At 49.0% G+C, this 22,561-nt stretch overlaps 1 protein-coding gene across 1 annotated transcript in view; it reads right to left on the bottom strand.

Moving 5' to 3' along the window:
* ARHGEF9 (Cdc42 guanine nucleotide exchange factor 9) overlaps positions 1-22,561 on the bottom strand; it is a 215,886-nt gene that overhangs the window by 187,581 nt on the left and 5,744 nt on the right. The window contains exon 2 of the mRNA XM_082062149.1: positions 2,199-4,928. Within this exon, the coding sequence (XP_081918275.1) occupies positions 2,199-4,859 (2,661 nt within the window). The 5' untranslated portion in view covers positions 4,860-4,928. The remainder of the gene's footprint in view (positions 1-2,198; positions 4,929-22,561) is intronic.

Below are 22,561 nucleotides of genomic sequence, written 5' to 3'. Positions count from 1 at the left end.
GCAAGAAAATCCCTCAGGTATCTCAGGACACTTGTTACTGGAGCTGCTGGCGGACTCCCTGGGTCCGGTTCTATCCAAGAATATCCTTCCTTTAGCCTCAGTCTCGACTGCTCTGGGTTTGATGCTGCCACCACATCACTGGGCATTTCTAAATCTCTAGTTTCTGGGATGCAGAAGGTGTTTACAAACTAGGGTGGGCTCTGTGCTTTCCCTCCCATCCCGCTGCTGCTCCTGCCCGCAGCAGCAGACCTTCCGTCCGGAGCTTGTCCTGCTATCGCCACACTCCACGGGAACTCGGGGGAGGTTTCCTGTCCGGTTATCTCAAGCACCATATTTAAGTTTCTTGCTAATGTTTGTAAGCTGCAACAGCTGAGCTGGGGCTTACCGCATCTCCTGTTCATGCAGCTGACCTGGGAAGTCGCTCAGATTTTGGCCCAAGTGCTCTGCGATTAGGCTTGCAGCCGCTGCCCTCGGCTAGCGGAGATGGGAAAAGAGTGCCAATATTTTCCTCCGCTCCACTCAGTCCTTTCCTGCCCCAGTTATCTTGTTTCTGCCCAGAATACTTTCAGCATGGTTCCTGTGAAGGGATGTCAAACCACAGCCCTCTCATTCAAGCTCCTCCTAAAAACACTTCTTCCAGACACCGCAAGAAGTGACTAACCACTATTCCCCCCACTTCATAAGTGCCTGGAATTACACAGCAAGCTATTTTTTTCGTATTACAAAAAACAGAGCCGAAAAACAAATCCAGGAATAACTAACAATGGCACTACCCATTTTAGCTGGGAGTCAGAAGTTCAGAGTTTTTTTCGCCCCAGCATTTCTAATCTTCTGCCAATTTTCAAACACTTCCCCTCTTGGCTCACAAGTTATAGTGACCCCTTTTCCAACAGGGAACAATGTCATCACCTCTGTAACATCTCTAGTCTCTCCAAAACCAAAAGATAACAGCTGGGCTTCACGCTGGGTTCTCCCGTGGTTTGACCACAAACCTGTCCTGATTCCACATGCAGCACAGAGGCCGTGAGCCTGGCACAGCTGACACGACTGCTGCTGCTCGCCGATCCCTGCTCCACACGCAGGACACACGGACGGGTGCTTCAGTGATGGACTGTGAGATAACAGGGAGTCTGTCGGCTTCAGGAGGCCCTTTCTCATCCCACATGTTCAATTCCCTTGTCCATGGGATTTCTGAAGTTCCCTGGTGTTAAGCTGGACAACAGAACCCAGAACCTAGTCCAAAACGCCATGTCCACTTACATGTTTTAACAATTTTAAGAGCTTTGAAAGACTTGCTTGTAACAAACAGGAATGCACCACCATAATTAGAGCCACCATCACTGCCCACCTTTCAATTAGGGCTGGGTAATTAAAATCCCAAAAGGCTCTTTTTGTGTAGAGACAGATGCAGGGCAGCTCTGACCAGACCCCCGATTGGCATGTAGTCACACTGGGAAGGCATTTTGCTCACATTACACAGCAAGCCCCATAGCAAGGCTTTATTCTACAGGCTCAGCATCAACCTTTTGCCACCACAGACCTTCTGGCAGGTTTGGAGCAGGGGAAAGCTCATTTAGATCTGCCGGAGAAACCACCTGATGAGCAGCCTTTACAAGATATGGGCTTCCTATTTTTTCTGTTCTTGCACTGTGTGCCAGGACAGTGACTGGTATTCTACGTGCTGTGTTGTAACCAGCATCACCTAATAAAAATCAACTACCACCACTCCTACTACTTCTTAAAGTTTTCTTAAGAACACAAGGGCCATATTGCAATTGCTGAATGCTGCTTGTCCATGTCGCACCGCCAAACTCCACATTCGTCAAAAGTGCTCTTCCTACAAGTTTCTACTTCAAATGAATCAAATGCAGAGAGGACAAATATTAAAGGCAGTGCCTAGAAATACCTGAACTTCTGCTACAGCCCTCTTCTAGAGGCACTGATACAGATAAGTGGCCAAAGTGTCGTAGGTGGAGCAGCTCTGGAGGTTTACAATAATAGTTCAGGTACAAGCCAGTGAACTGACTCCACTGGGACTGATATAAAAGATGTGTCTACTGCTATAATTCGTATGACGGCTTACTTAACTGAAAAAGCCAAGGAGGGATATATAAAAATGCTTTTCAATGCAAACCATCTTCATAAGAGGTATAACAGTACGGTCTTATTGAAAACGTTATAGTAAAAGGTACTCATACCTTGCCGTTTTTGAGCCGTCCAGAGGAGACAATTCTAGAGACGTGCACTTGGAACGGACGGCACTCGTCACTACAGTTAAACTGTTCCTCTGTGTCCGTTATCTCTACAGAGTTTTGTTCTACAAAAGAAGTGGTTCCGCGTTTTTTAATGCGGCCATCAGTCTGCATCAAAACTTGTCCTTCAGCTGGTGCACATTTTAAAAAAGTCACTACAGAAAAGTCAACATCAGCAACTGGAGAACAGCCCAGGTCTGCAGCATCCAGATTATTCAGAGTAAGATCTTCAGAGCCTGGTAGGTCCCTGTCCATGACTTGTGTCTTCTCCAGGGTACTGTCAGTGTCTTGAATCTCTTTAGTTGGGGTCATCTGGGGAAGGTGAATCAGAGCCTCAGACACTGCAGAAAAGTCACCATCTGTAGCTGGAGAACAGCGCAAGTCCACAATATCCACATTATTCACGGGAAGATCTTGAGAACATGGAACGTCCCTTCCCATGACCTGTGTCTTCTCCAGGGTACTGCTGGAGTCCTGAAACGCCAGCTCACCTCTAGAGAGGTCTTGCAAAGGCAGCTCAGGATGTCTCAAGTCCTGCACATCCAGTTCTGTCTTTGCAAGCTCCTGAGACACTGCTGAAGATGGATCCATGGCTTTAGCAATGACCAGGGCACAAGCCAAGTCCTCGGTGTCCAGTTTAGTCAAGGTCATCTGTGGAAGGCGGATCGGAGCCTCAGTCACGGCAGAGAAGTCACCGTCTGCAGCTGGAGAACAGCCCAGGTCTGCAGCACCCACATTATCCACAGGAAGTCCTTGAGAATGCGGCAGGTCCCTGCCCATGTCCTGTGTCTTCTCCAGAGTACTGCCAGTGTCTTGAATCCCCAGCTCACCGCTAGACAAGCCTCGCAAAGGCATCTCAGGACTTGTCAAGTCCCGCATATCCAGGTCTGTCTGTGCAAACTCCTGAGCCACGGCTGGAGATGGATCCACGTCTTTAGCAACCACTGGAGCACCAGCCAAATCCTCAGTATCAGGTTTAGTCAGCGATGTCTGGAGAGGGTGGATCAGAGCCTCAGTCACAGCAGAAAAGTCACCATCTGCAGCTAGAGAATGGCCCAGGTCCACAGTATCTGTATTATTCACAGGAAGGCCCTGAGAATGTGGCACATCCTCGCCCATGACCTGTGTCTTCTCTGGAGTACTGCCCGAATTCTCAATATGTTTAGTCAGAGTTGTCTGTGGAAAGTCGATCAGATCCTCAGAGGTGTCTTTAGTATTCAGCTCAGTGAAAGAGTCATCTGTGAGCTCCAGCAGGTGGGAGACCGATGGTTCTGGCCTGAATGGAGAAAGTGATGTTTCATTTAATCTACCATTCTCACTGCCCAGGGCAGAGGAACCAACGTCTTGCGACACTTCTGTGGTTTTGCAATGCTGCATGGGCTCCTTCCCCACCAAACTCTCAAAGCTCACATTGTCCCATGTGCCTGAATCTGGGGACTGCAGACACGCTCCCACCGTGCAGAAGGCCTTTGCACTCTCATTCTCGATAACCAAGCCCTCTTTGTGGGGGGGAACATCCTGTCTCCAGCTTCGGAAACTCCGCTGAGGCCTCTTCTCGTCGGGTGAAAATCCCCTTGAGGAGCCTCGCAGCCTCCGAGCTGCCTCAGCCATGCTGGTGAAGAACCGCACAACACCCCCAAAGTGAGTGGCTTTGGTGGCACTGTTTGACTTTTTCCGCTGGCTGAGATTCTCCTCACACCTCGTATCCAAGTCAAAATAAGAAGCAGAACGATGGGTTATATTTTGTAAGTTCTGGAAACTGGTTTCAGCCCTTTGATCTGGAAGCTTTGAATTATCTTTGCTAGTTAATGAAATTCCTTTCAGATAGCTCCAGACATCAGAGCTTCTCCCTCTTCTGCTCTCCTGTGGGACAGTACACCTCTTTGGACTGTCCATTTCTGTAATTGCAGGACTCTTAAAGTTTTCAAAGTTCAAAGACTCGCTCTTTCTGGCTGGTACTCTGTAGCAGTTATTATCATTATCTTCACTGTGTAATCTGACACTAATATCCCTGAGACATTTACTTTCATTGGCATCAACTTCAGGAATGCTGATATTCAGCTCTATGTCTTCAAAAGAAGAATCCAAGTCCTCGATGTACCCCGCATACGAGTGGCGCGAGGGCCTCCGACTGTCGCACAGTTTCTTAACCCTGTAGACAGCCCTTTGCCCGCTGGCCTGCTGGTCCTCCTCAGGGTCACAAGCAACCTGGACACTGGATGCTCTCAAATCCGCATTCTTAGGCATCCTGGAGGTTCTTCCCTTTTTTGACAGCCTTACCCTGTCCATGAAGGATGTTTTTTTTAATTCTGAGACCTCAGAGGTAACTCCCAGTAGGATCATGGACTGAGGTCTTCCTTTATTCGTAGTGAGTCCTTTCCTTCGTCTAACAAAATTCCAGATCCGGTTGCCCTTGGTCATCTTTTTATACCTGGGTGCTTCTTCCCGTTCATTTGGGATCGCATCGCTGGAGGTGCAGTGCTCAGCACCACAGACCTCCAGCACATCAGTACTCCCTTCCTCCATGTTTGCTTGGAAAATCCTGTTGGCATATCCATTTGGAGCTGTCACGGGACCAGTATGCCGGCAGCCCTCTAGGACTTCCATCGCCCTGGCTCACGAGCTGGCATCAGGGGTCACAGATGCATTGTCTTCAGATTATTTTCTTCACGATACCTAAGGAAAAAAGAACAAAAGAATGTGATTAGGAGCATAATGTTTTTTAGGAGACACATTTTTTAAAGCATCACAGGTCAAATCTAATCCCAGTAGCGGTGGTAGTTTTGCCATTGAGTTCAGTGAGGCTGAAATTTTGTTCCCAAACCACATAAGTTTCAAAGCAATTAAACCTGATTTAAATGACTCAAGATTTAGTGACTGCAAATAAACTTCCTGCATTAATAAAGTTACCACAAAGTATATGCAGAATACCATAAATCCCGCCTTCGTTTTGCAAACCGCTAGTACTCTAAATACGGCAGAGTACATGACAGAGAGGAAAAGAGGAAATTACAGCAAAGCAGCCCTGTGCATGTCACTGTCATCTTCACCAGCCCCACCTGCCAGGAACCAGCAATGCGCTCCCAACGAGTTCAGTCTCTTCAGGCAGCCATTCAAAGAAAAGTCAGGATGAGCCGTTTCCTGGAACCAGTGCAATTCTGAAATACTGCAATATCAGAAAACTCACGGAATATCCAAGCCAGGTTTTTCCTACTATAACTATGGCATCAGGAGGGGAATCCCTCCCTGGAACTGGAATGCTAAATGAAAGATGTTTGGCCACCACTCAATGCTACACAAAACACACGTGTTCCCCTCAAGTGAGTTCCACCCTAAGTGAACAGGATTAAAACTACAAGTACCCCCATATGCAACAGCAATGAAAACCACTCCAAACCTTTTGTGGGAATACACTTAAACTCCTGCTCATATAGATCCTAAAGCTTCCCTTCCACTGGTGCAACTCTGCCCTGTCTCGCTGCTACAGCTTCATACGGTGGTCCTGGGTTTGCTGTCTGCTTTTGCAACACGCAGAATTACAAGCCAGGAACTAAACGGGGTTAAATTCCCTCAATTTCCAGTCCTACTCTCAGGAGGAAGAAGGAAGCAAGAGTAGGAACAAGAACAGGGACAGACATGGTTTGATAATGGAAAAACTCTCCGTTTTCCAGAGGCACTCACCCTGCAGCGCTCTGACACAAAGGCATGAAGCTCATTCCCGCTCTTGTCCATTTTGCTCTTACCACTCTATGAACAATCCCCACATTTATTAAACAAAAAATTACACTCACTATTTCTATTAAAACAAAGGTTATTAGAGCAACGGCTATTGCCCTGGACACCTCATGGACAAGGAAAGGCTCACCTTTGCATTCAGTCAAATAAACCTCTTTTTCTACCTTACCACTATGTCTGTCTTCAACAAGCAATAAACCAAGAGACCTCCACCAAGGAACCAGAGCTCAGCCAAGTGAGGCTGAAAACCTTAACAGAAACAACTGCTATCCTGCTTTTTTATGAACAACTGTCATCTGGCTTTCGCTACAGCCATGATACAGGGGTTGTGCCAAGTATTTTTGGCACCAACGGTACTTAGGTGAATGTCTGCTACTGTGGTGGGTTGACTGTGGCCAGATGTCCAATGCTGTCACTCCCCGTTCCCAAACAGGACAGGGGAAAAAGATGAAAAAGTTAATGGGATGATATAAAGATATGGAGATAACTTACCGATTACTGTCACAGGCAAAACAGACACAATTCAGGGAAAATGAATTTGATTTGTTGCCAATCAAAATTGATTCAGATAATGCGGCTGGTGAGGGGCTGGAGCACAAGTGTGATGGGAGCGGCTGAGGGACCTGGGGGGTTCAGCTGGAGAACAGGAGCTGAGGGGAGACCTTCTGATCTCTGAACTGCCTGAAAGGAGCTTGGAGCCAGGGGGGTCGGGCTCTGCTCCCCAGGAACAAGCGCCAGGAGCAGAGGAAACGGCCCCAAGTTGCGCCAGGGGAGGTTGAGGTTGGATCTGGGAACAATTTCTTCCCCAAAGGGCCGTCGGGCATTGGAACAGGCTGCCCAGGGCAGTGGCGGAGTCACCATCCCTGAAGGGGTTCAAAAGACATCTAGATGAGGCTCTTTGGGACATGGTTTAGTGCCAGTGTTGGGTTACGGTTGGACTCGGTGACCTTAAGGGTCTCTTCCAACCAAAATGGGAAACAAAGATAAAACTAACACACCACCTTGCCCCCACTCACATCCTTTTTCCCAGGGCTGATGGCTCTACCTCCCCTGGGGGCAACAGGAGGATGAGGAATTGTTAGAGGTACAGTCAGGACATACCAGCTCCTCTCTGACGCTCCCTCCTCCTCACGCTTTTCTCCCGCTCCTGCATGGGGCCTTCACAGGCCAGGATTCCTGTCAGGGAACATCCCCCTGCTCCAGCACCTCCTCCCCTCCATCCTCGCTGACATCAGGGTTCACAACTCTGTTTTTCATTGTTTTTTTATCCCACCTCGCCCCTTTCTTAACCACGTTTCCAGTGACAGGCCCTGCTCTGGGCTGCGGTGCAGCCGCTGTGGAACCGACCCTGCCCGGCACAGGGCAGCCCCGGCCTCTGCTCAACACCTCACCACATACACCCCATACAGCCACACAGCCTAACTGTACAGCACTTATCTTCCATACAAGCTGCCTCATTCTGCTTTGGCCATCTATTTACACAGCCTTTAGTACTGGCCATGATGGAGATTTTCAAGAGAACCTCCTTCCCCAGGCAAAGGCTTGTTTTGGGGTCTCGGTGCCGCCTGCCAACACTTGAACTAATTCACACAGGAGATGCGTGGCCCTGAGTCCATACACAGACCACAAAAAGCTTTTGTTCCCAAAAAAACAAGGCTTTAGCAGGACTGTTTCTCCATCTGGTGCTTGAGGAAGAGACCAGCTCCTCATCCCCTGGGCTGCCACTCTGCATCTGCAAGTTATTCACAGACATCCCTGCTGCAATTTAAAGAGTAACACATTTGAAAGGATTTGAAAGAGTGAAAAAAAAAATCATTAAAAAAAGAGCATTTTTTGTAGTTTCAAGTTGTTTAGCCAACTGGCAGCAAAAGACAAACATCAGAAAAGGTCCCTATTATTTTGTTTTCTCTTTCCAGTTTTATGTTTTATTGTTTTTGGCTGGGTAGATCCTGCATGAGGAAAAGAGGATTCAAAGGGAACAGCCTGGTCTGCAAAGCCTTTGGACGGATGCGAGCACAGAGGAGAGAAAGGCTGTTTCTCATGTGTCGAGCAAAAGAGAGCCTGTAAAAGCACACAGATCCTGCACAGCCCTCCCTGGAGAAACAGCATGACACAGAAATGTGGCTTTAAAATTAAAAAAAAATATATATCTATATATATATTTATATAGATATATATATATAGGTATTTAACTTTTTAAAAGCGCTTTAAACAAGACATAAATTAGAGGCACCACCACGAAGCCAGACCTGAGCACAGATGAGCACCAGCTCTTGGTGGCTCCTCTCCACCTCCCTTCCCACCACAGCCTCACCTGAACCCCTCCTAATCTTGGAAACCACCTTCCTTGAGGGATAAAAGGAATAGCTAGCCACAGCCATGGTACTCAAAAGGCCTTTTGACCAGCTGCTAGCAAATATTCGGTGTGAGAAAAGCATGTTGTTCTTGTCTAATTTGCACCAATTAAGCCTGCAAGGGCTACACACACTGAAATAACCAGATAACCTTGGCAGGAGCCAACTCAGAGCGGCTCAACTCCATTAGTGCCCATGGTCACGGCGCTGCCACCTGAGCCAGTGCCAGGACTGGCGTTGCCTCCCCCAGAGCAAAGCTGCACTGAAGCAAATCCTCTTCATTTGAACACATTTCAACATATTTCAGCCAGCTTCGCCCAGTCCTCCCCAATGAGGTGCCAAAATCTGCTACGCCCCGTCAACCGATGCAGCCGCCAAAAATCAGTGTCCACCGATATGCAAACACACAAAGGCAGCACGCTTGTGCAAAACCTGTGCTTTAGATAAGCCAAGCAGAGAAAAGCTGGCCTTGTCAACCAAACCACGCAGGCTCAATGGCACTAAGGCCCATCATGACAAAATAGTATGGAGAAGAACAGCCACAAGAGTATCTGATGAACCATTACTCATCTTTCTGAGGTGCAGAAGAAGGAGCTTTTGAAGAAATGCTCTGAATGCATCTTTGAGAACACTTATTAGCCAGAAAACTGTAACAGTTAGTCAACCACCTTTTGATTTTTCCCCTCCTTGGGCTGCAGACACAGTTGCAGATGTCAAGTCATAGAAATTACCACCTAGCAACTAAGCGGCAACTACCATCTCTGTGTGTGGGACTTTAACCACAAAAAGTGTGAGGTAACGCAATTACCTTCCACCTCTTCCACTACCCTGTGAATCACCTCAAGCCCAAAGAGGGTGGCTCAGCCAGCTGGCTGTGCTTGGGGCGTTTGGTCTACAAAACACACCAAATCTCACCTGGAAAGGAAAATGGTTTCATAAAACCACAGCTATCAATCAAACACTGAAAACTGCTCCAGCTTACGGGAGCTACATGGGTCCCTACCCTGTCCTCTGCACAAGACCCTGTTGCTCTTCTCATCACGCAAGCAGGAGTCCTTTGTTCTGAAAAGTCACCTTCCTTTTCCAGGTCATAGAGGTGGACAAATAAATCAGGTTGCCACCAAATCCCAAGCAAACAGCACCAGGTGTGTTACACAAACACCTATATCTACAGCCATGATTCCCCACTCGGAATTCTTTCCATTTTTTTTTTGCATTATCCAAATATTTAGGAAATAACTAGGTACTTTGTATCTCATTCACGATTGCGTAACATTCCCTTGGCAACAAGGCTTTTCTTGCATGATACAGGTGGGAGTAATAGCAATTTAGCTCCTTTTAAGTGTGATTTAGCAGAGGGATACAAGAAGAGAAATCACACCGGGGCCCAGGTAACACCCACTGAAGTTAACAGTTCTCACAGACTTAAAGGACACTGAGTTAGGCCAACGCAGCCAGGGCTGTCACAAGTCATTGTTCAGGGACTGACACTTTTTTTGGGCAACCTTGTTCTTCTGTGCTGGCCCTTAGCAAATTTTCAGGAATTACCCACAACCATAGCAAAATAAGAGTCCCTACCTGCCTACCAAGGGCAACGGGATAGCAAGCCCAGCAGGCAAGGAAGCATCAATTAGGAAAGGTCTGATCCAGACTCAGCTTTCTCAAGAAACCTCAATGATGGAAAGAAACTGCTGTTTGCAGGGCTGGCAGCACACAATGCCTGAAATCTGATCAGATCACTGCAGGTTTGGGGCAACTAGCACAAGTTTGGTGGGTTTTTTTAAAAATAATTAGTGCTGTAAAACTGCCCCCTACCAAGAAAAAAAATCAGCAAAAATGCCGGACAGTTGAGACCTCTGTCAGAAAAGAGGGCCTGCAATGGGCTTTCAGGTTTGAATATTTTGGAAGGGCTCTTTCAGCCATGAGAACATTAAAACACCTGTTTATTGATTAGCTGCTGTAGATCACAACACTGACATATTTACTTGGGAGCTGCCATAAGCATTTCCTCACATGTTCCAACACTTGATCCCTTTTTTGCTGTACAATAAACTCCAAGGATTGTTAATGACTGTTTTCAACTTTTCCTATTTGCTGTGTTGTCTACCACTTTGCTTTGCTTGGCCTGGGAGCGCCAGGATAAAAGCACGGGCCTTCAACCTCATCTAGTATTTGGGTCCTACCTTGCTGCTGTCCCAGTATTCTGAGAACCATCTCATGGAGAAAATCAGCAATTAGTCCCTTTTTTTCCTGAGACACATTTTGTAGTGAGAGGAAAGAATGGTACCTACCCCTTCCTCTCTTCTAGGACAGGTCTTTATAGCCTCTCAGCTCCTTGCATACTCTTGTGCAATCAGACTGTTCATATCGGTACATGTTATGAACCCAATTTTGATTATTGTTCATAAGGTTAAACTACTGGGAACACGCTCCACGGCAATCGGTCTCTGGGTGGCAGGGTGTACATCCCAACAGATGTACTCAATGAGACAATATCCGTGGCCCCATCGGTCAACCAAAGGAAAGCCAGGCATCCCCAGGCGCTATGGGATTCTGGAGAATGCAAATTCCAGGCTACAGTCAACTTGTAAATCCCCTCTATCAAGTGACCCGAAAGGAGAACTACTTTGACTGGGGCCTCGAGGAGCTACAAGCCTCTGACGAGATCAAAGAGGACACTGGTGGTGCGGTAGCTCCAGGGCCAGCCCAGACAGGATCCCATGAGAGAAACGTGCCCTCCACCACAGAGCAGAAAGCACCTGCAGAGACCCCAGGTTGACCTCCAGGGTTTTGGAGCTGGGGTGCAGAGGGTCTGGGGCTTACTACACCCCAACTGCAGAGGAGATACCAACAGTACACAAGGGGGTTCAAGCTATGTCAGAAATAGCTGATATAAAAGCCCAGCTCCTCTTGGCACAGCAACTACCTGTGCTGTGCTGGATGGTCCAAGGACGGGATCTGCTCCTGCTGCAGAGCAATGACTTGGGACACTCCTCCCAGGCTCCCCATCCCCTCCTCACCCATCAGCAGCACTAAATTTGCTTTGAAATCTATTGGCCGCCTCCAGCATTGCACGGTGCCACGGATTTGTGCCAAAGGCCTGGGGCTGGTGCAGCAAAGGCACCAGCAGCCTTGCAAGGCGGCAGCCGGAGCTGGAATGCACCGAGGGCCCCTGGGGACACGATCTTCCACTCGGCTCTTCCTCTGTGGGATACAAAACAACAAACAAGAAGGAGCCTTTGGCCATTGTTTTTCGGGGAAGGGGGGTGATGGGGCGAGGGCACGCGGCGCAGCCTGCCAGAAGGCATGGCTGAGCTAAGGAAGTCCTGCCTGGGCTTCGCTGTATCCGCTCCTCTCCAGGAGGGGCAGGGGGAGGCAGGAAGGAGAGAAAATAGAGAACAAATGATCATATAACCCTTGAGAGAAACCTGTCTGCCTTTGGAGAGCGTATTTAGCCCAAGCATGCAGCGCCTCTCGCTATACAAAAGAAAAAGAGGAAAGAAAACCCCGCCAGTTCTTCCGTTACCATGTTCTACCACCAAAAAAAATGGGAGGAAACAGATGTTAAACTCTCCAGCGTCAGGAAATTATCTCTTTCATGAGGGTACAGTTACTTCAGTGTATTTAGGTCAAATAAATAGGGAGAGAATTGTGACTTCACCCCCTTTCTGTCTATGCCTCTGCAGACGTTTCAGCCTCTCTCGGTGCCACTCCAAAGGACAAACCCCAAAGCCACATTCGTGTTTCACAGCGCGCTCCCAGGTGATGCAGGCAGGTCCCAAGCCCCTACCCCCTGGTAGATCCCCAGCTCACAGCCACCCACAAATTGCTGCAGCCCCCACGAAAATTCAGCATCTCTTCTTTACAGGACGAGGACAGTTTTCTGCTGGGCTTTGGCCACGCACGGCAGTACCGCAGCTTGCACGTTGATTTTTTTTAAATAGAGGTGGAAGGAGCGTGGAGACTGGGGTGAAACATCTGCAAAAGGGATCTCCAGGCCATTAGCAAGCGCAGTTACGGTTTTCCGGCGCTGGGCTCCCCGAGGAGTGCTGAGCAACTGCCCATAGGAAGCAAGCATAGAATCTAACCAGCATTTTTACGTGCTCTGCAAAATACGTTGCACAGGAAGTTAAACCCCCTCATTAGGAGGCAGACAGGAGAGCGCTTTGAATCCCTTTCCAGTCGGCAGCGGACAGACTTTACTGACACACAGAGTTTTCGGTGGCAGAAAGGAATCTGCAGCAATGGTCTCGCTCCATCACCGAGGACGACCCACCAGACAAGTGAACACCAGGCAAACAGGCCGCTTTCCCGAGGGCAGCGTGCATCTGCCCCGCGTGGTTTTCACTGGTTTAAGCCAAAGCTTTTACAGCACTGGATCTGCATTTGTGTTTCTGTTAATTCAACACTCACCAGGCAGGCAGATGGATGCACAGACAGCTCCATCCCTGTATTCATAAGGACGGAACTCAAAACTTTGAGTAAATCAGTTCACTCATGTATAATTTAAACATTACTTCCTTCCCATTTCGGGGAGCTTTAGAGTTTGTGCAATGGCTAAACACAATGAAATTAGAGCAGGAGACTCATTTTGCTTGCGGCCAAGGGACGGACAGAGTTGCTCAACTGAATCTCTCAGATAAACTGGACTTGTCCCGGTCCTGCCGGGGAGGGACCAGCTCACCGCAAACCTGAGTGGCTCCAGGCTTGGTGGGCCTGACGGAAAGGTGTGAGGGTGCAGAGAGGTGCCGGGCAGCTCAGCAGGGTACCAGCACCTGGCTCTGCATCGTGCTGAGCCCTAAAACCTCCTGCCAAGCCAGCAACAGCTTTATACCTGCAGTGCCTGCACAGAAAAGGGGAGAGAGCCATCATCTAACTCCTCCTGCAAAGCCAGGCAGGAGAAACTACACCAGAAAACACAGAGGTATAAAGGCCCCTGTTAACTGGAATCAAAAGATAAAGATGTAACAGATTAGGCCCTACTGAAGCTGAATTTCAGAGCAAGGCTCTGCACAGAGCCCAGAAGGCTTTGTCATTGTACCTGTTGCTAAATGTTTCTCCAGACTCACACAGGCGAGCCGTGAACTGCAGATGAGAACACACCCTTTGCCATTTAACCAGCATTCTTTGTGGCAGCATTATCCCTTGCACACTGCTTCATATTTTCATAAGCCCTTTTTTGCAATTCTAAATTCTTTTGTTACATAGAAAATAAAACTAAGGTGACTATCAAACAGATCCAAAAGGATACTTTTGCTATTGACATCCAGGATGCACAGGGACCCCCAAAAATGAGGGAGCTTGAAAACGTACTCATCTTCCAGAACAAGGTTATGTTTTGATGCACGATAGCTCTTTCCCTGGTATTTGGCACCAACCGTCGCCATTATAATACAGAAATATCTGCCGTTACCTGTAGATAAAGCTGTTCAGTAGACAGTTGAAAGTAGTTAATGACGTATAAGAACATTTAATTACTACCTAGTGGCAGACGTAGGTATTCTAATCCCACAGAGATGAGCTAAAACGCAACAGTCCAGGCAGGTTCAGGGGTCTACACCCATACACACCCCATTAACGTCAGCTGAATAACATCACGCCTCTGGCTGCCATCCTTGGTGAGGATGCTGGGAGCAACGACTGTGATGCTTGTGACACTACTTTGCATTCCCAATTAGTCAATTTAGTAGAGATGCCTCAGGAACTTGACAGCTACGGCATTTCTCTGCAATGAACCCCTTAAAAATCCTTTCCTTCTCCAAAAATCCTGAAGTAAAAGAGCATGGCTGCCTGCAGCCTGAACATGAGGACAGATCAGTGGCCAGCATTTAATTGTTTATATCTTGAGACAAAGATAGTGCCTAAATAATTGTCTATTGTATCCCAGAGACAGCACAGGAAAGCTCTTCCCCTAGCTGGGAGCCTACAGGTCACACATGCTTCTGCCATAACATTTGCTATAAATAGTCTTCAGTTGAGCAAAGGTTTGCGCTCGTTACAAAGCAGAGCAAGGCAGGCACTGTGCTCCTATCGGTTTCAGCCATTAGCTCTCCCCAGAGAGCGCATATCCTACCCTATTGTTCCTGCTCAAATGTTTGAAAGAATTATTTTTTCCTTGCTTCTTTTGTTTGGGGAGTTTATTTATATTTCCTCTTTGACATGCAATTACTACTAGAAAAAATAAGTGCCATCTTACAAGGCAGCCAATATTGAAATGAAGTGTGGAGGGTCACGTTCGGTGCCGTAGTTGCAGACCTTGCAATCTGCGTTAATGTATGTTCAGCGCATTCAGCTCGGGGTCAGGAACAAAGAGCCGAGTGCCAACCACAGCCCCAAACTCACATGCAAGCGCTGGGAGCACATGCGGCAACCAGTTCTGCTCAAACATTTCCAAGAATTATTTTAGCATATTACTCAGCAACTCACTTATATGGCCCCGGCGATGTCAAAAGGCATCTCAAACGAACTTAACTGCCTCCCTCTAAGCCCTATGTCCACCTCTACAGAGATACCAAGTGACCTGTTCTTTTTAGGCATCTATATGGGTGGGATGCCCCCTGCACTTCATTTCCCCCCATGCCCTTTTTCCTTATAGCAGTTTGGACAGGCACCATCACTTCTTTCAGGTTTCTCCACCAAACGAGCCAAACCAATCACCATGTCAAAGTGAGCGATTGCTTTAGGAGTCTTCTGCACCACTTTTGACTAAAATCAACCCAATGTCTGGGTAGCTGGAGGTTTGATGTTCAAGGAGGCCGATGACACCAGCTGTGCATTCAGCCACTGCTGCATTTGGGGACATCCAATTGCAGGAACCAGGTGGCCTTGCACAAAATCGCGTTTTGACGTGTGAAAAACATCATGTTCTGTTTCTAGAGGAGCAGCATGACTGCTCAGTACCCGACCTGCTCTCTGTTTGGGGCTTTTCTCCCCAGAGAGGCACAAAGCTTTGAGGGGTCTGACACCCGCCTGCATCTTACATTTCCCCCACAGGGCACACGTATCATCAAACCCAGGCATGCCCAGAACCCTCAGAAGCCACAAGGTGCCTCCCAGACACACAGACACCCTTCTCTTGCCTTCCCTCCTCAACAGCAACAACCCAAAATAAACCTTATTTGCACCCAGAGCCACTACCAAACACTGGTCCAGAACTGCGCACACAGGGGATGCTTTACAAGAACTACGGGTGGGTGGGTGATGCTTGGAGCCTAGTTTTGGTGGCAATGCTGCCACTGCTGTAGCTGTTACCCAGCCAGAGCTGGTCCTCACATGCTCCTCTTACAACCCAAGACTTCAAAAGCTCAGTTTGTCGATGCAGGCCTGCCCTGCTGACCCGATACAGATAGCAAAGCAAACAAGCAGCTTTTAAGCAGGCACCAGCAGTACATCCCCTGTCTGGCCCGCTGCACAGTCCCACCAGCGTGGCTTTGCCCTGCAAAAAGGGGCTGTCGGCTCGCATTCCTCACGCACCAGGGCCCCGCTCGGCTCAGCCACGCTCCGCTGGGCGACAGCAGTCAGCTCTGACCACAGGGAAGGAACATCGCATTCAATTAGCATCATTACTGATGAGCTTTTTCATCTTTCGGCTGTGCCCCCACCACACACCGCGGCCACCGGGATGGGGCTGTGCACACACAGGTGGCCACACTGTTGTGTTCCCTGTGTTGTCCCCAGGGATACACTTATCCCTTTTTTAGGGTTAAAAACTCAGCTAAGCGAGAGCAGCTACAGGACCCCTTTATCACCATTTATGGAACAAAGCCAGAATAATTTCTACAAGGAGCTGGAGACTTCGTCCCAAGTATTAGGCACCTTTTTATTTCACCATTTTCTACATTCTGTTAAGTGTCTCTAATATCTCCTTTACAACAATAAGTGGATTTATTACTACAGGCAGCAATGGACTAAACAAAAACCATAAGCAGGAAAGGACAGGGCCATTCACCCTGACAGTGCCCATCGCGCCTCCTCTGCAGGTGCAGCTCCCCATCCCCAAGGATGAGCCCAGCGCAGTTACGTCTTTAAAAGCACAAGCAGTTTGAGGACACATGCAGGCAACACCTAGTGTCTGCAGGAAATTGCATGGCATGGATATACAAACACCATCATGCAAAAAAAGCAAGCCTGGCATCAGACAGCAAATACAGCAGCACACCTAGGAAAAGCAAAGCATACACATTTCATAGAATGTCCTGAGTTGGAAGCGACCCACGAGGATCACCCAGTCCAACTCCTGTCCGTGCATACGACAACACCAAATTCACACCATAAAACACTTCTGCAAGGATTTGCAGCCCGTTGGAGGCGCAGGAGCAGCCCACAGCGAGTCAAGGTGCGCTAACTAGCTCGTGTTTTCTCCATGATTCAGTCCGAACCCTGCTGAGCCGGTGCAAGAGCCGCAGAGCCTCCCACGCTGGCACTCGACCTGCCCGCACAGGCAGGGCGGCCTGGCCCCCGCTCACCGGCACCGCCAGCCTTTGCAACATCTGCTGACTTTTCTGGATGTTATTCCAGCGTTCTGTCTTTTATTTGGCTGGCACTAGCGCTCAGCGCCGAGGCAAAATCACCTTGGCTTACAGGCCGCATGCTGGATCTTTGCTACGTGCAGACGTTTCCTTCCTGTAGTAAAATGAACAGGCTCTCCCATATATAGGTTATATCACTCCCTTGAAGTAAAAATTCTTTAAGGAGCCAATCCTTCCTGTCCATTCAACTTAAGAAGCATTAAAAGATCACTCTGAATTGTGGTCATACCCAAGGGTTTGGCACACAGGCTGCAAAACGCCTGAGGATGTCAGGATGAAGATGGTAAATATTTTGACAGGTTACTGGTCCCAGTAACAGCACCTTCCCACAAAACTTATGATTCACCATTCACATCAGCAGCATGGAAAAAGTGACCCCTTCCTCCTTCAGCAGAGACAAAAGAACTGCTTAAGAAAAAGTGTTTAAGAATATGGAGTTGTCCAGCAGAAAACCCGAGTAGAACTCAATTCCCACAGAAGCCAGAGGGATCGTTCGCTGACTTCGATCACTCCTGAACTTTTTCTTGTGTGTCCTCAAACACGTGCTCCCCCTTCCTCACAGCAGCGTGCAAATGAGCGCGACAGCCCCGCGGATGGCAGGGAAGCCATCGCTGGCACTGGCGGAACAGCCGCTATTTCACAACTACTCACAGCAAGAAAATCAAGAAACCCGACACAGCCAACGTGCCAAATATAATCTCCCCAAAAGATGCAGCAATTGGGCAGGCTTGTGAAGAGCTACTCCCAACACCTGGGCAGGAGGATGCTTCAGTCCTGACAGCGTCGGCTGAGGGTGTGGATGCAGAAACACACGTCAGGCAGCAACTGCTCTGCCCCATGGCCCCGTGTGGGTGATGAAAATACATCCAGGGAAGTCAGGAATGAGGCAGCGAGGGAAGTGCCCATGTATCCAATTAAACCCAATCTTTTTGATCCTCACGTCAAAGGCAGACACCCACGGTCGGTTTGTTTTCAACCCCAGAAGAAGAGTGCACTGAGCCTTCCTCCCCAGCAGCACCTCCTCGTCCCACCTCTGGGAAGGCGGACTCTGACTTCCCCAGCTGCGTGGGTGCAGCAGTGAGAAGGCACAAAGGAAAAGATAAATCAATTAAGCATCTAATTTGGGAGCTGGGTTATATGCTGAATGTGAATTTTTGACCCATCGCCACAGCAATGCAGCTCAATTGCCTCCCAGCCAAATCTGGCTGTCACTTACCCGGCTCAAAACATGATGTCCCCATACCCTCACAGCTGGAAATCTCAATTTAAGTTGCATGAGGCTAAACCCCAGCTTGTTACCACCAGCAGAAACAGCAGAGTAACACAGGACTCTGAAGGGTACTTCACCACACTCTTTGCAGAAGACCTTGTCCTACCCAGCTTGCTACTTCTCTGGAAACCCTCCTGCACGCTCAGGAGATGCCCACAGACACCCCAAGCCCAGCTCCTGCACAGCCACGGCCCAGCTGCACCTTCAGCACAAAAATCACATCTTCCACTTACGTGCTCAACCACGCATTTAGCTGCCTAAACTAAACTCAAATTAAGCATCTCAATATTCATTCTTGTGACGTATTTACCCTCATGCAGCAGAGGGTGTATAAAGAACCAGGGGAATGCAGCACAAAGGGGGTTTTCCAACACCACCGTTCAGACAGACCTGGTCTCCAAAGACGACTTTATACCTAAATCTGTGGTTCCTTTCTGCTCCCAAGAAAAGTTGCATCCCCTTTCATGAGTGTGTTTGAAGGAATATGGGCAATGCTTTTGCTTTTCTCGACACTGCAATAGGGTCCGTGTCCCTTGGCACTGCACAGATCCATGGAATTGTCCTGTAGCACCCCGCAGCAAAGCACTTCACCAAAACCAACTTGTTTTCTCAACTCTGTCTTATTAAACATGTCCATGCTCTTGCTGTAAATAAAGGTGAAACTTTCCAGGAATCAAAACAAGGTGCCTGGAAGGATTATAGAGTAATTATCACTCAAAGTTCTAGCCTGAAACCATAGTAGTAGACTCCCTGTATTTATTATAGACAGTTTACATGGCATTGCCCTTTGTGGGTACAAAACCCACTGATTACAATCAGAGGAGCGCTGAGTACAAACATGCCAGCCTGGATCATGCGAGGCCTCCATATACCCCACTGCTTCCTCCTATGCTCTGGACAAGGGCAAATGCTTCAGAGAAAGGAGGCAAGAACTCAATTAATGAGCAATTATGGAATAACCTGTGCCTTGGAGAAAATTGCTTCCAGCTGTGTCAAACATGGGTTGGTTTATGGCTTGAAATGTATTTATTTACTTCCCTTTTATACAAATATTTTTACCTAATGCAACTCATTACCTTCATAAAAGTTTATTTAAATGCTTGGCTTTAACTTATTATGGCAAGATATTGTGGGGACTAATTGTAGACCAGAGAGGCCAGAAAGGCGATGCCTGCCCTTGGGGGTTATCACAGGCACTGCTGTAGTATCCCAGAGGGAGAAAACATCAACCACTGAAGAGTGGGAAGCAAAGAACTGGCCACTGCTCCAGCAGATCCCTTCTGCGGGATCCCCGTCTGCAAGCGCCAACTTACTTTACGCGGTTCACAGCATTGGACCGGGGCAGAAGGTCCTGCTGAGTCACCTGAAGAATTCAGCTCTTTTCCTACTTGCAAATCAAGCTGCAAGCTCAGATGTTTGCTCATTTACATCAGGCTTTTGTGGTCCCTTTCCTCTCGCCTCCCCGACGTGCTGCCGGCAGCGCGAGGCGCTCAGCGGGATCCCAGCATCGCTCACGGCAGAAGGTGCGGCTGGGCCAGCGAGCGGCGCAGAGCGGGACACCGCTAACATCGTCGCACGCTGTAATTACACAACAAAACTGTTCTGCTGCCGAGCGCTCCTTACACAAGCCCCAAGCGCGGGGCGGTTTGCAGCGCCGTCTCTTTGCTCACACCCACCGAAACCGTGCCCTCCGCAGAAGCGCCAACCCGCAGCGCCACGGGACTGCCCCGCCGCCCGCTCTCGGGAGGGCAGCACCTCACCCTAGCGACTAACCGCATTTGTTCCTGTTTTTTCCTTCCTCCCAGCAGCCCGCTCTTAGGAACGGGAGCAGAGCCTATTTGATTCAGCCTAATTGCTCAAGTGGTGGCGAGAGCCCTCCCAGCTCCGGCGCTGCGTTTGCAATCGGAAAATCTGAAAGTATTTCTTTATCGTAAGCAACTGGGGCTGATCCTGTACGGCCTGCTACGGGCCGTGGTGGGACCCAGCAAACTTTGTGGCTCTGCTTTAGGTTCATCCATTCAAAAGCAATTAAAAACCAAGAAGAAGTAAGTTTATGATCCCTCTTCATTCCCATTAGAATATTTAAGGTTTGGCCTTAAAAATCTTCCTTTGCAGGAGTGGAAACCCATATACAGCAGCATTTCTGTAGCAAGGGTGTTTCTTTGCTATGAAACTCAGAAAGCTTTCCATGCATATTGCTCCCTCGGCCCGTAGAGCTTTCCAGCTATCGAAACTCCATGTCGTTTTCCCATTTCTGCCAGAACTGGGTGAGAAAGGGAAGATACTTTACTTTCTGGGGAGTATAAAGTATCCAGAAGTAAAACCTCCCACTGTCCTTGCAGCACAGGGCGCCGCTGGACCCCATTCAGCATCAGGAAACAAAACGATGTGGCCACAGGAAATGTCAGCTGAAGCCACCAGGTCGGAGCTGGGGAAGCAACGAGACTCATGGTGCTCTCTGAGCTCCAAAGCCTCACATTGTCTCAGCTTTCACTTTAATATATCCTAACACAGGACCTGACTTCAAGGCTAAGGTCTTTGCCATCCTGTAACCATCTCCTTTGTAACCGAAGAGATAATTCGTGGGAAATACAGCCTAAAATGAACCCAATCCATTTGGTTGTGGAGAGGCCCTACACAGATTATACTCAGATGTTCCTTTTATCATTTAACTAAATGTAACTTTTAAATTTATCTAAAGGACTGTGGAAAAGTCTCCCTGGGAACTGGATCTTAAAGCTCCTGGCTTGGAGCAGGAGAACCCCCAGGAGAACCCAGCTCTCTGCAAAAGGCTCTTATCGCTCCACTAAGACTGGAGGAGCAATAACAGGAAGAAATTGTTTTGGCAGGACTTACACCATACAAAGTAAACTCACTGGCGGCCGTTGTATAAAACCACACTGGAAAACACACGCAGCCCCCATCCCCGGTGGCTGCAGGCAGCATTGCCCACACCATGGAGCGCAGTGACAACGCTCAGAGGCCACCACCTTGAGCCGTGCTGCTTCTCCTGGCTGTCCCCACTATCTATAAGTGGACACTCCAAGCGTGACGGGAGAGGGTCACCGAGGGACACAGCGTGCATTGCTCGCCTGCTCTCGCTGCTGCCGGAGTCTTTGTCAGCTCTGGTCCACAGCGTGGAAATCGGAGAGCAGAGCAGACATTTAGGATGCGCTCTGCACCCAGGAACGCTGTCAAACAGCAAGAAGGAGGGGTGGGAAGATGGTAGCGGGCTCTGGGGCTGGTGCCTTTGCTTGCCAGGAAGCTGCTCAGAAACCCAGCGGATGCTCTCTTCTTCCTCATCCTCACTCGGGCAGGACCCGGTGCCACCCTCCAGCCAACAGCATCCTCCACACCAGCGCGGGGAAAGGAGCTGTGATGAAGCCCAACACCAACGACTCGGCCAAAGCCGAGAGCGCGGAGCCTCCGCGACCGCACGGGCTAGACGGATGACTTCATACCACTCCAGCTAAACAATTCCAGCGCTGAGGGCAGACGCTCGCATCAGTGGCATTGTTTCTGCACACAATAGGCACTTTTTATACCCGCGAATGAAACGGGGCAGTTTTAAACTGATTAATGGTTCTCTCAAACAAGTCTCTGAGTGTACGGGAGGCCCCTGGCAGACAATGTGAACCCAGTTTCAGTGGTACAGCATCAGCTGCTGCCCTGCACCAGCCCAGCGTGTGACGAGCAGCAAGAGCAAATGAGCTACAACCGCTCCCCGTGTGGCTTGTTAAGATAAGGGACACGGGAATGCTGCTGCCAGGCTCCCTGTCCCTCTGCCAGGCACATGCTTTGCTCCGCTCATCGCTGCAGTGTCAGAGAAGCCTTTTGGTTCGCTTTCTCGTGCCAGCACACAGCAGCACCAGCCACCCTGTTGCCACAAATCCAGCAGCACCCCCAAACCGAAGCCAGTATATACCAAAGTGAAGACACCAGCAGTTTGCTGCAGCAGCAGAGGAGCCGGCGTGAAGTCTCCTGCTGCCTCATCAGCCAGGGATAACACGACAACACCCTCACCAGCCGGTGCTGGATCCAAGGGGCTCTGCTCCTCCCCTCCTCACCCTCAAGTGCAGCATCCAGACCAAGACAAACCCTCCAGCAGCAAATTCCCACCCAGCACAGGACAGGTTGCTGTGCAGGCTCTGGGGGGCTTTTTTGAGGCAGCAAAAGCTCAGCTCTTGGGATGCAGAGTTGGCAAAACCCCTGGGAACTTGCATGCTTAATTCAGCCCCGGCGTGTGGCAGCGGAGGAATGTCACGCATGTGGCTTTGCTCTTTACACCTGCCTCAGTTCGGTGTTTTCCCCTCTTTTGGGATGGTTGCCAAAAGCAAACGAAAACCCCAGCGAGGGGGAGTCGAACGCTTGGGCAGGCAACTCAACAGGTGGGCGACCATCCCTGCAGCAAGGGGAGCACAA

The sequence above is a fragment of the Streptopelia decaocto genome (assembly GCF_964273445.1).
Source record: "Streptopelia decaocto genome assembly, chromosome: 10".
NCBI classification, from domain to species: Eukaryota; Metazoa; Chordata; class Aves; order Columbiformes; family Columbidae; genus Streptopelia; species Streptopelia decaocto.
This window is presented reverse-complemented; position numbering and strand designations above follow the sequence as displayed.